At 37.8% G+C, this 12436-nt stretch overlaps 1 protein-coding gene across 34 annotated transcripts in view; it reads left to right on the top strand.

Annotated features, from left to right (window-relative positions):
* SORBS2 (sorbin and SH3 domain containing 2) overlaps positions 1–11765 on the top strand; it is a 211340-nt gene extending 199575 nt beyond the window's left edge. For 18 of the 34 annotated variants that reach the window (XM_044938350.1, XM_044938352.1, XM_025280019.2 and 15 more), the window contains 3 exons: positions 3272–3321; positions 7150–7256; positions 9621–11765. In XM_044938350.1, coding sequence (XP_044794285.1) covers positions 3272–3321; positions 7150–7256; positions 9621–9682 — 219 coding nt within the window. In that variant the 3' untranslated portion in view covers positions 9683–11765. Of the gene's footprint in view, positions 1–3271; positions 3322–7149; positions 7257–9620 lie in introns of those variants that run through there. The other 16 variants (XR_006549128.1, XR_006549127.1, XR_006549129.1 and 13 more) reach the window with 4 other exon arrangements.
* The last annotated feature ends 671 nt before the right edge of the window (positions 11766–12436 follow it).

Below are 12436 nucleotides of genomic sequence, written 5' to 3' on the forward strand. Positions count from 1 at the left end.
TGGACGGAGGAGCCTGGTAGGCTGCAGTCCATGGGGTCGCTAGGAGTCGGACACGACTGAGCGACTTCCCTTTCACTTTTCACTTTCATGCATTGGAGAAGGAAATGGCAACCCCCTCCAGTGTTCTTGCCTGGAGAATCCCAGGGACAGGGGAGCCTGGTGGGCTGCTGTCTATGGGGTCGCACAGAGTCGGACACAACTGAAGCGACTTAGCAGCAGCAGCAGCAGGGGGACATGACCTAAACCATCATCATGTCTGACTCCTTGATTTCAGCAATAAGGAAACTGAGGTGCGTATCCAAGGTCACACAGTCAGTCACTGCCAATGCCAGAAAGACACAGCGTGCCCTCACGAGTATCTATACTGCTCACTCCTCTGTTGACCAAATACTTCTAAAATAAATTATTTCAGTTGGTGTAACTGGTCATCTTTCCTCCAAACTGGTTCCCAGGTGTCCACATTCACATGGAGATGAGTCCTATCAAAGGTAACCTCAGAAAAGTTCTAAAACTCTCTATTATAATAGATACAAAACTTCTCTGCTAATAAAAGCGGTGATAAATCCTGGCCTGAGTATGTGAACAGTATAGAAAACCAGTGACTCAGGGAAAAAAAAAAGTAGGGGTGGGTCCTTTAAAGGATATGAAGGAAGTATTGAGAGAGATTGGTTAAAAAACAAGGACGTTACTGGCTGACACACCCAGGAACATGAATTATTAAGACACAGAGGCCTCTGGAATTAAGGTAGCCACATGATTCTGGTAAAAGCCTGACTTTCATAATTAGCAAAGAGATGGTTCATTTAAATGATTTAGGAGATGAGTTGAATTAAAGAAATTAAACTAGTAGAACTATAATGACAACACTAGAAAAGTGCTATATGGGTTATAATAGGTAAATTTTTTTAATATCAACAATCTGATTTTAAAGTTGTATTCACATTTTAACAGAGGCAGCAATGAAATTAGACCAACCAGTTTTACCAAGCACTGATGCCATGATGTAGAAGTGAAACTTTTACTCAACTCAAAAATATTAGAATGGTTTAAAAGTGTGAAAATAGGCATGCCATTTTTAGAGCACAATGAAATATATTTTACAAAACATTTTCTCTTAAAGCAAGAACATGTCCTATTTTCCTAATTATAACTTTGTTATACACTGTAAATGGCACTGTGATTTTTTTGTGTGTGAGAGAATTAATAGCTATCTTGGTATGAGATTTGAAATATGGCATTTTAGATGTTTTTAAGTTGCATTTTTTAAATGTAGTATTCTTGAGTAACTAACACCAGCATTTTCAACATCATGTGGCTTGAATGCATAATCTTTGGCCTGAAATCTTACTCCTGGAAATGTGTTCTAAAGAATAGCTCAAAAGAAGAAAATATCTCTTTGTATAAAAATGTTTATAGCTTTGATATTTATGATAGTGAAAAAGGCAAGATCAATCGTAATTTCAAAAGCAAAAGAGAGAGATGACTAAGACAATCAAAAAAGATATATATACATATGTGAGGGAACATTATTCTGCAGTGATTTAAAATGAAAAACAAGACTGAGAAAAGGAGACTGGAAATTATTACAAAACATAAATAGCAACTGATAAATACAAATCTTATTTCTGCATAAAATTATATAAGATATATATGTAATATATCATATATATATGATTGAATGAAAACTTGAAGAAATGTAGGCTTAAGAATGACTTAACTTTACCTCTTCATTTATTTAAATTGATTTAGTCTTAATCAATCTTTAAATAATATATTTTATAATTTTAATAATAAATACATTGTTAGTTATTTTATATTTATGTACAGTCTAAGTATTATACTCTTAAGCCATACATGTGTCCAACAATTTTTATCCACTCTTTAATCTTACACTTATATATTCCATGCATAGACTGTTGAGTGAAATTTCTAAGAATATTGCTGGTAAATAGTAGGTTCCAATTACTATTAATTGAAAGCTTGAAGTTTTAGTAGTATAGTAACAAGCATCTAGTCTTCTATGCTAGACAGACAGCTTGGATGGGAAGGGAATGGATAAAGAATGCAGGAAGGGAGCAGGTTATAGACTCGTAGACTGAAAGAAACCCCAGAGTCACCCTCCATTCTTGAACCAGAGGGGTTTCGATGGACAGTTTGCAGGGGGGAATTCCCAGTCTCTCAGTTATCCATTTATAACTCCGGGATCCAGGAACTGACCCTGACGTCTAATGTCATGGATCTAAAATCTAATCATCAATAAGGAATTACTTTGATAATTGCCATGCAATTTGTCATTCAGATTCTGATTTATTTCATTTTTACCACGTTGCCATCATTTATAAGAGAATGGTTTTGAAGTGTGTTGTGAATGAACTGTGATGCTTTTTTCCCCTTCTAAAAGGTAACATTTAGACAGTTGGTATAAATGACATTGAGTTTACATGTTCAAGAAACGTGTTAACTTTCATTCATTGAAGTATTTATGTGGATATATGGATTCAAAGGCTTGTCATTTCCAATATTATAAGTATCTATTACAGATACTGGTCTTGATGCTTAGTTTAAAAAGAAAGGAAACTCTTTTGAGAGTTCAGTGCACTGGGAATTTCTACCAATATTTCTCTTCTCAGGTAAAATGTTACATGTTACCTGGATATTGTTTGTTACATGCAATTTAAAACTCTCTGTTTTCTGTTTTTAAAAATGCATGTGTTTCCTCCACATTGAGAACAGAGAGTGTTAATTCAAATGTAGCATGGCATGTCTGCCTCTTGACATGTTCCTCTGTACTGTATGTGAAAATGTTGTCTGTGAAGGAAAAGTATATTAGAATGAATGTGGATACTTTGCTGTTAAGACTACATGTGGTTTATTTTTTGCTTGTTTGAAAAAATGCTGAAGAATAAGGTTGAATGAAGATGTCCAAACTCCCCAGTCTAGTTATTTGGTGTCTATGTTCTTGCCATGTTCCTGGCCTTTGAAAAATCAATGGGACTGAGCCCTGAGTCTTCCTTAAAGCTTGAGCAGACGAGATTGCAGATATGTTTCAAACATTTGAACTTTGGTTATTTCGACTTAATTTAAAGCACCCTTCAAAATATTTTAATTATGAATCCTGTAGAAACCCTTTATTTGGTTTTTCTTTTCTTCCTCTTGGTTTTTTACAACAGGAAATATTAAATGTCAAGAAAAGTGCCATGCCATTATCCAAATTATCTTTTAATTAGTACCAGTTTAAGCATTGATTACATTGAAAATCATTTCATTTCAGCCACAGCGTCCTGTGTTTACTCATGAAAACATTCAAGGTGGGGGGGAACCGTAAGTATTCTTCTTATCTTCTAAATTTGAGACTAACCTTGACCCACAAAACAGACCATTGATGTACCATAAGCGAGGATGGTACAACTTTGCACATGAAAGAGACCAGAGTAACTAACATGAGATAAGACCTCCCTGATTAAGAGTAATTGCAATAACTTCCATCTTTCACAACAGAGAACAGAAGCTACTTTTGGAAAAAAATCCATGATTTTGCAAAGATTGATTTATGCACTAGAAAAACCTTCCAATGCTGTAGTGATTCCTAAGATTTATGAATCTGTCTCTCTCCCTGTTCTACTCAGCATGTAGATTCTAGTAACTGCAGCCTTAAAGACACTGAAAATGTTCTAACATTGTTTTTATACATATTCGAAAAGCAAGAGAAGGTCAAAGTAGACCTACAGTGATAAGTTAGTGACACAATTCCGAAGTTCCAGAATGTTGGAAATGGCAGTCTTAAAACATGCACTGTTATTCAGTTACGTCATGTTTACTACCCAGAGGACCAGAAAAATAAATGCCTTTTCACCCTTTCTTTCAAGTCCCCACTTACTGATACTAAGTCAAACCAACCCTGAAGGTGTCACATACTGTCTTTAAGGTTGTCTTTCTGTTCCATTTTGCCCTAGGAAGACAGTCAGAGGTTATCCACTTCCTGTTGGCTGTTGCCTTTCTGAGTCAGGAGCGAGCCCCAGGAAAGGCGCGGTTACAGGGCAGGGCTAAACCTTGTCGGGCTGACCTGAGGACACATAATGCACCCCCTGCTGGCTGGCCAAGCTCAACTCCCCTCAGTTCAGTTCGGTTCAGTCGCTCAGTCCGACTCTTTGAGACCCCATGGACTTCAGCACGCCAGGCTGGAGCAGAGCAATCCAGCAGGGCCTGGCGATCTCCCAGCTATTGGTCCCTCCTCACTGCTCACATACCTGGTGCTTAGCTAAAAGCACAGGCCTCAGAAATCATCTCTAACCCCAAACTAGCTCTCACTGGGTACCGCTAGAAAGAAATTTTTGTTAATGAAAAGAAAAGGTTTGGAGGAACAAATCATTTAAAATTTCATTTAGTTGGAGAAAAAAAAAGTTTAAATATAATCCTTTTAAGTCTAAAGGTTGACTTTGTGTTCTTTTTTACACAACTGACTATGAGATGAATCACAGAGAATAAATCCAAGACTGATTAGGTTTACTGCACCACATCATCAATGCATTATATGAGAAGCTTTTAATCAATTTATGAATTAGGATATAGGTGATATTACTCTGTTTCATGTCATACGGAGTTAATACTCGCATGTGTTTATGAGCTCACAGGTGGGAGAGGGCACATTTTCAATGTCCCGCTTTGAACGTTATAAAAATCCTTTATTAAGTTTCTATTTGATTACAGTGCCAAGTATAGCTTGTTGTTGTTCAGTCTTTCAGTCGTGTCCGACTGTTTGTGACCCCATGGACTGCAGGGTATCACTTAATCTCTTTCATTTAAGAAATAGGTTTTGATTGAAAATAGGAACAAAATGTTATCATGTCACTCCAATTCAGAAGTATGGTAAAATATGTTACAGAAAAAGCTGCAAGTTATAGACAGAGTTTCATGATTGGCTGAGCATTTCCTGTTTTAAAGACAAATTTCTTTCTGAGGCATCCGCACCCCACCACCATCATTCATCTCACCAACACATTCTTCAAAACAGCATTTTTTTTTTTTTTAATTGTAATTTGACTGCATTTCCTGTCGTGCAACACTGATTTTGAAAGCCAACAGAGGCAGGAGTATTTCTGAAAGGTTTGTTTATGTTTCCATGAAACTTCCTTTTTTTTTTTTTTTTTTTTTTGTGTGGTCTAATTAAACCAGAATGGTAAGTAAACTTTGACAAGCACACTGGTTTTCATCATGTTAAAGTGAAGTAGGAGTTCGTGCCAATTCTTTTTTTTTTTTTCACTCTTGGGACCTTGAGATTCTTCAAGCAGCTGGGATTTATGGCCTTAAATAGGCTTATTTCTGGGAGTGGTTGGAGATGGGCCTGGGTCAAGGCTGAAGCCTGAAGAGATCCAGTGTTTCCCAAAGTGAGAGATGCAATGTATATCCATTGACTTAGCAGCCCAGGAATGCCTATCTCCCTCAAATGTGAGACCAGAAAAGGAACGGTGGTGAAACTAACTTCCCCCAGGGATGGACAAAAGATACCATTCCTTCACCTGAGCATCTTCAAATCAAACAACAAAATAACCCGACTCCTCCAACCAGGGCTGGCCCCATGCAAACATCCAAATCAAGGAATGTTGGTACTCAAGACCTCCCTATTTTGCCACTGCTCTAGGATTTAGGCTATCTTTCTTAGCCCTTCCCCACAACCAGAATCCTTTCTCTGTAGAAGACTTCGAAACCCCAAGTGGCTAAAAAGGTTTACCCAGAGAAAACAATGTTAACAGGGGAAGAAATCTCTAACATTGGAATTTCAGGCTTTGCTCTCAGGCCAGAGAAGATAATGTTTTCTAGGTGAGGCTGTTAGACACATCATCTTACCAGGTCTTTCCCCAGTACACCCTCCCCCAGGCCAGCTTTATCCAGACTCCCTCCTCCCCCAATCTGAAAAGTTTAGAGAAGCCAATGCAGCCTGTCTCTGATTTGTCACATGACATTTGAGTTCAGGTGAAGGAATAGTTTTGTTCTACCAAAGGATTATTCTCTTGACTGAATGAAGTAATCAAAACAAATCATTCTTGTTCCTGAGCAATATCCAATATTATCAACCTTTTAAAGTTGGCTTGAAAAAATCCAAAGTGTCCTGAAAGTGGTTCTTATTTCCTACTTTTCCAAAATTACATTAACTGTTAAGAAGAACAGCAGAAACAAATTCATTAACTTAAAAAAAAAAAAAAATCCCCCTCACAATACTGGTAATATTTTAGTAGTAATATGTCATTTTCATGTTAACTGCATATCAAATACTTCCTGACCCTCTAAACTGTTAGAATCAGTGTCCTTCCAAAATGCCAGTCCATATTAATATGCATGCTATTTTATTACCCCAAATTCTCTGAGTTTATTACTGATTGATGCCACCAAAATATATGCTTTCAAAGAATTCAAAGAAAGAAAGAAAAGTGGCAGCATTCATTCAGTAATACTTTTACATACAATTATTTCAAGAGAGAGTTTTTACATTAAGCACAATTTTTCCAGGACCTTTTAAAAAAGAACTTATGTCTCTAAATCTACTGCTTGAGATCACCACTTACACTGATGCAAACTACGAAATTAAACTATTTTAAAGACTTCCTCCCAGGAAAAAAAAATAAACTTCTCTTTTATAGTAATTTCCACATAGCAATATAAAAGCTTTATCTGAGACATTTTGTACATCTCAATTTAGAATCATTTGAAAATTCCACTTGCAAGTTGCAGTTCCTTGCTTCTGAATATGGCTAGTTAAAACCATAATTCCTTCTTACTTTATATAGCTGAAAAGTACACATACCACTTCTCTTATTATTCTGTATTATTATTTAATGTCCAAATGATAGCTATCTATGACTGTACAACTGAAGTGCAGGTTGAATTTATAAATGTTAAAATGTTTTAATACAACTCATAAATATTAGAATCTTCCATAAATTTTCCTCATTGTGAGTTCTGAAATGCTGTTAGAGTGGTCTAATTCTTATGAAAGCTTAACTACCTCTACTTACTTTACAACCTTACCAAAGACTTATACTACCTAATTAATATGTTAAGGATAGGTTCAAGGTAAAATAAATATTATATTCTTTCGGTAGTTTCATAGAAGTGCAAAAAAATTTTTTAACATGTGCATTTGTCTTGTTTAAGGTTTCAGGCTCTGTATAACTATACTCCTAGGAATGAAGATGAGCTGGAGCTCAGAGAAAGTGATGTCATTGATGTGATGGAAAAATGTGATGATGGATGGTTTGTTGGTATGTGTACATTTCCTTTCAGGCATTTGGCCATTTTATAATTTGCTTATATTTGCTCCCGTGCATAGTTGGATATGATAGTCAAGCTTTCTTTGATTTCATAATGCCTTTATCTTTCACACATCCATATGCATTATGTAATCCTAGGGCAACTGCACTTTGAATAGAATTTAGTATTACTGCTTCAGGTATATGTGGTTTCCTGCTGGTTTTATTTCCAAGTCAACTGAAAGAAGAAAATTTCTCTAAATAGCACCAATCAGTTAAGGCTGAGATCTGAGAACAACAATGAGCTGTCCCCTAGATGAGAAACATGAATATTCTATTCAGCACAGAATGCTGGTCATCAGCAGTGAGGATCTAATCTGAGAAAACAGATGAAATGAACAACTCATGCTTGACTAGGTCTGCTGGAAGGTGCCCTTCGTTGTTGTTCAGTCACTTGGTTGTGTCCCAACTCTTTGCGACCCCATGGACTACGGCACGCCAGGCTTCCCTGTCCTTCAGTATCTCCCAGAGCTTGCTCAAACTCATGTCATTGAGTTGGTGATGCCATCCAACCATCTCATCCTCTGTTGCCCCCTTCTCCTCCTGCCCTCAATCCCTCCCAGCATCAGGGTCTTTTCCAATGAGTCGGCTCTTCACATCAGGTGGCCAAAGTATTGGAGCTTCAGCTTCAGCATCAGTCCTTCCGATGAAGACTCGGGGTTGATTTCCTTTAGGATTGACTGGTTTGATCTCCTTGCTGTCCAAGGGATTCTCAGGAGACTTCTCTAGCATCACAGTTCAAAAGCATTGATTCTTAGGCACTCAGCCTTCTTTATGATCCAACTCTCATGTCTACTGGAAAAACCTTAACTTTGACTAGAGGAACCTCTGTTGGCAAAGTGAGGTCTCTCCTTTTGAATACATTATCTAGGTTTGTCATAGCTTTTCTTAAGAATCCACTGATCCACCTTAGCTTCAATATGTGGTCCAAGTAGAGAGAAGTTCCATTTTTACCACATAAAAAACAACCCCATTCTTACCATCTTGAAAGAAAACTAGAGGTTTTCTGAGAAATTTTTTGTAGACAAGAGTATCATACACTAAGTCACAGAGGAAAGAGATAAAAAGGAAACAGATGTAGGAAGATGAAGGATACAGCTGATGGAGGTATGAAGGCTTTCTGTAGACAGGCCAGCTGTGGGGAAATAAAGGAGCCAAGACCACATTAGCAGCCACAAGCCTCTGCCTCTGTTTATATTAATTCCCCACTGAGAAGAGTAAAATGGCTTACCTGCACAGGGATAAAGAAGATCAGTCATCAAACCAGGACAGTAAGCTCTAGAGGGTAAATGAGAAAGGGAAGTACAGAGACTGTGTTCACTCTATGTGAGCTGGAAAACCTAAGGAAGAGTTTGGTACACTTGCTCTTCCAAAAAGCTTCAAAGGAATTATGATATTTGAATCCAAAGGTGATCATCCTGATGGTCCTTTATGCATTTGGTTTTACTTCTCATATTAGAAACTTCGCCAATGATAGAACCCTCACCCGCTAATGGTGGTCTGCCTTTTTTTCTTTAGTGATTTGGTAAGTTGTTCAAATTTTCTACATTTTATGAAGGACCCTGGCAGGGCTATTTGTAAATGAATGCTGTGGCATTCAGCACGATCTTCTATGAAATAACAAACCTGGGTGGTGATGGCATCCCTGATAAAGCTTTTGTGTTACACTGTGCTAAGGAGCCATGACAGACCTCCTGCTCACAGAACCAAGCCTTGGTGTGGGCCTTTTCCAGTCCATCCTATCCCACGGCCAGCCCCATCTTTATTAAGAAGATTGTACCCACATGCATTTCCTCTTCCGCTCCTCACTCCTGTCTAGCAGCCTCAGTGATGGAGCCCCATCATACTCAAGTATCCTTGTTCTTAAAAACCCACCTCCTCAGCGAGATCGTCTCTCCCCTCAGACCAAGAGGCTGAGCTTTTCTCTTTAGCCTGGTGTGATGGGAGCAGTTGGATGGCATCGCTGACTTGATGGACATGAGTTTGAGCAAGCTCTCCAGGAGTTGGTGATGGACAGGGAAGCCTGGCGTGCTGCAGTCCATGGGATCGCAGAGAGTCAGACACGACTGAGCAACTGAACTGAACTCAACTGAACTGATGGGAGTGAAGCCTTTAAGCTTAAGAAGTGTTGAAGGCATCGGGCAGTAGAGATTAGACTGCCGACTCTGTCATCCCATCCCTTCAATGAGTCTCTCTTCTCCAAACTCTGAGGGCTTGCTCTCTTAGCGAGTTTTCAAGCCCACTTGAATTGATGAACTGGTATCTCACGGTTATTACCCACCCCCCACCCATTTCCTTTATCATTTCTATTTTCAGGAACCTCTAGAAGAACCAAATTCTTTGGTACTTTTCCCGGAAACTATGTCAAGAGGCTGTGAATCACTCTTCTGGTTATTTATGCCGCATTTCAGCAGCACATCTGCATAACCTTGCCTGAGAGATCCCTCAGGGCTCCTGCTGTAATGCCTTCCATTTCCAACAGAAGTCACCCACCGTCACCATCTCCACCTGCCACCAGACCACCAGCAACTGAACTGCCACGCCTTGGGGAGATGGGCGGATTAGCCTCCGTGTGAAAGTGCATATTCCTGCTTTCTGCTCTAAACTTGGAAAAGTGGATGTGTGGCATCAGAAAGAAAACCCTATGCTTAATAAGGGTTGAGCAGTTGAGGCAAACAAATAAGTGTCTCAAGGAGGCTCCCCGGTCCACTTTGGAAGCTGCTCTCCCTTCAGGCAACCAGAAGATTGTTTCTTACTATTTGCTGTGGTTCGCATTTTCACCTTCTTAGCTTGGCAGTATATTTTCCTTTCACGAGTTTGCCTAGTGTCCTGGTTTACACGATATGACAACTGTACTTCAACTATTGTTTGCCTGCACTTACCTGTTGTAACATGCACAGTGATTACAAAATCCAAAGTAAGAGTAGGAAAGTTCATTCGAATGAGTGTGATTGTGTTGAATTGAATGTGAGTTTCCAGTAGGAGTCTTTTCCTGCAGGTTTTCTTTTTGTACTTTTTAGAAGTGCAAACAATAAGTGAATAAGAGCCTTTGGTAATCATCATGAGCATATAAGAGGTTTAGCTAGACTACAAAAAAAAAATAACTATTGTGTTGTAAAGTTGCATTGCTATTTTATATTAAAATGTAATAATCAGCATAATGAACAATGAGCTCTTAGTGTTTTATTTATCTGATAAAAGTTAAATAAAAGCAGTGTTAGTGACAGGGGCAATGAATTATTCTAACATAGACACTTGAAAGTATGTGTAAGCAATATTCATAGGTAAGATTTCACTGTGTGTACACATACACATCTGAGATTGTATGAAAACAGACAATCCATATGCTATGTTGTACGTTTTATGGAAATGTAGAAGAATCTCACACATTATTTTATAGAAATAGAGTACTTTGGAAGCATCACAAGTATTAAGGCTGGTTTTAGTAAGGATTATGATCAATACAATTATTTTTACTATGATAATTATTTTTCTTCTCTGGAACTCAGAATCCTGGCTACATTTGAGGACAGGAATATGTTGAGCCTGATTTTTCCTGGTGTGTGTAAACTACTTCCTCGGAATACATTAGGCACTTTTTAGAGACAATGCTAAATCATTCAGGTTATATTTTCTGCCCTGAGGTAGAAACCTATGAGACGATATTGGGACCTGAAAGATTTAACATGGTTAACAGTGCCTGAATTACGCATACCCTGAGAACTAGCTTTGTATTTCTTATGACTTTGCATAAGAACTATTCATATTTGGATCTTCAGCACCTTATAGATAAAACTTTTTACAGCATTTCTTCTGTGGACAGTGATTGATCTTTTCACAATGTACGTAGACTCTAGAATTTTGTACATACATTTGCTCTTTTTTTTGTACAGACTATTTAGTTGTTGAGAAGACAGGGGAATTTCCTAATTTGGTCTTTATCCTTCATTTAAACTAAGCTAAAACACCTTCAACAGAGCATCCTTTACATCTCCCACAAATCATTATTATGACTCGACAGTGCGATTCTGTAAGATAGCACTTATGCAAAAATTTATGAATATAAGATTTTAGCAGCCAAACTAAAATGTATATAAATACTGATTATAGAGGAATTTCACTAGGAAGAAGGTAAAGAAACATCTTTGAGTAGCCTACCTTGATTACTGTCAAGTTCACAGCCAGCTTTATATTTTAAAGGCTTTGGGTTTGAAATTAGGTCAACTGCATGCGGCTTTGCTGATAAATGAATAATTACCTTTGATGCCATTTATGAGAGAAGACTTCAATATCTGTTGCCTGTCATACTTAAGAAAAATTAATGTTTCTACTCTCTGTATCTGATTTTAAAAGGAAAAATATTCATACCAAGCTTTTAGGTAATTGACTTCAAATTCTTACAAGCAAAGGTCATTGTGTTTTTCTTGAATAGACATCTAATAAATTTTGCTTGGACATATACTTCAGCTTTTCTTCTTGACATTTATCCTTTCATGAATTGTGTACTTTATTCCAACTGGTTAGATAAACTCAGATAACATGCATTTGCTCTCTGTTCTCTTGACACACAAATGGAGAAAAGATGCATTTGGATCAGCTCAGATAAGAAATATTTTTTAAAACCATCACCAAAGCTCCTTTGCTAAATACCCTTAGGCTAAAGATTGTTCTTCTGCTAAAACAACACATTTTAAAATATTTCTGCCTCAAAAATAGCTATTTTTCTAAGGAGGAGTTAATTATAAGAAGTTGTAAGCACTTTACAAATTCAACAATCTTCAGTTCAACATCCTTGCCCCAAAAAGCTTTATCACCATTGGCATGGCAAACTTAATACTCACAAGCACTCAATGAATCTCAAATTATGTGTTGCCATTGGGTGTCATTCCTTTATCTCAACAGATAGTAAGCAGCTAGCTCTCCCACTTGGATCCTTTCTAATAAACTGGAGTCCTTTCTGGCTCTATGTGCTTCAGCCCTCTTCCATATCTATCACTCACATACTCAGAAACACGGACGTTCCTCTGTTGGCAATTTAGTTATCAATGTTGTCTTATGTAGCTTCACCCTAACACCCACCCTGATCCCCTCTTTTCCACTGGGTAGTTTCCACCATGTATTAGCTTTCCACA

Source organism: Bubalus bubalis, chromosome 1, assembly GCF_019923935.1.
Source record: "Bubalus bubalis isolate 160015118507 breed Murrah chromosome 1, NDDB_SH_1, whole genome shotgun sequence".
NCBI lineage: Eukaryota > Metazoa > Chordata > Mammalia > Artiodactyla > Bovidae > Bubalus > Bubalus bubalis.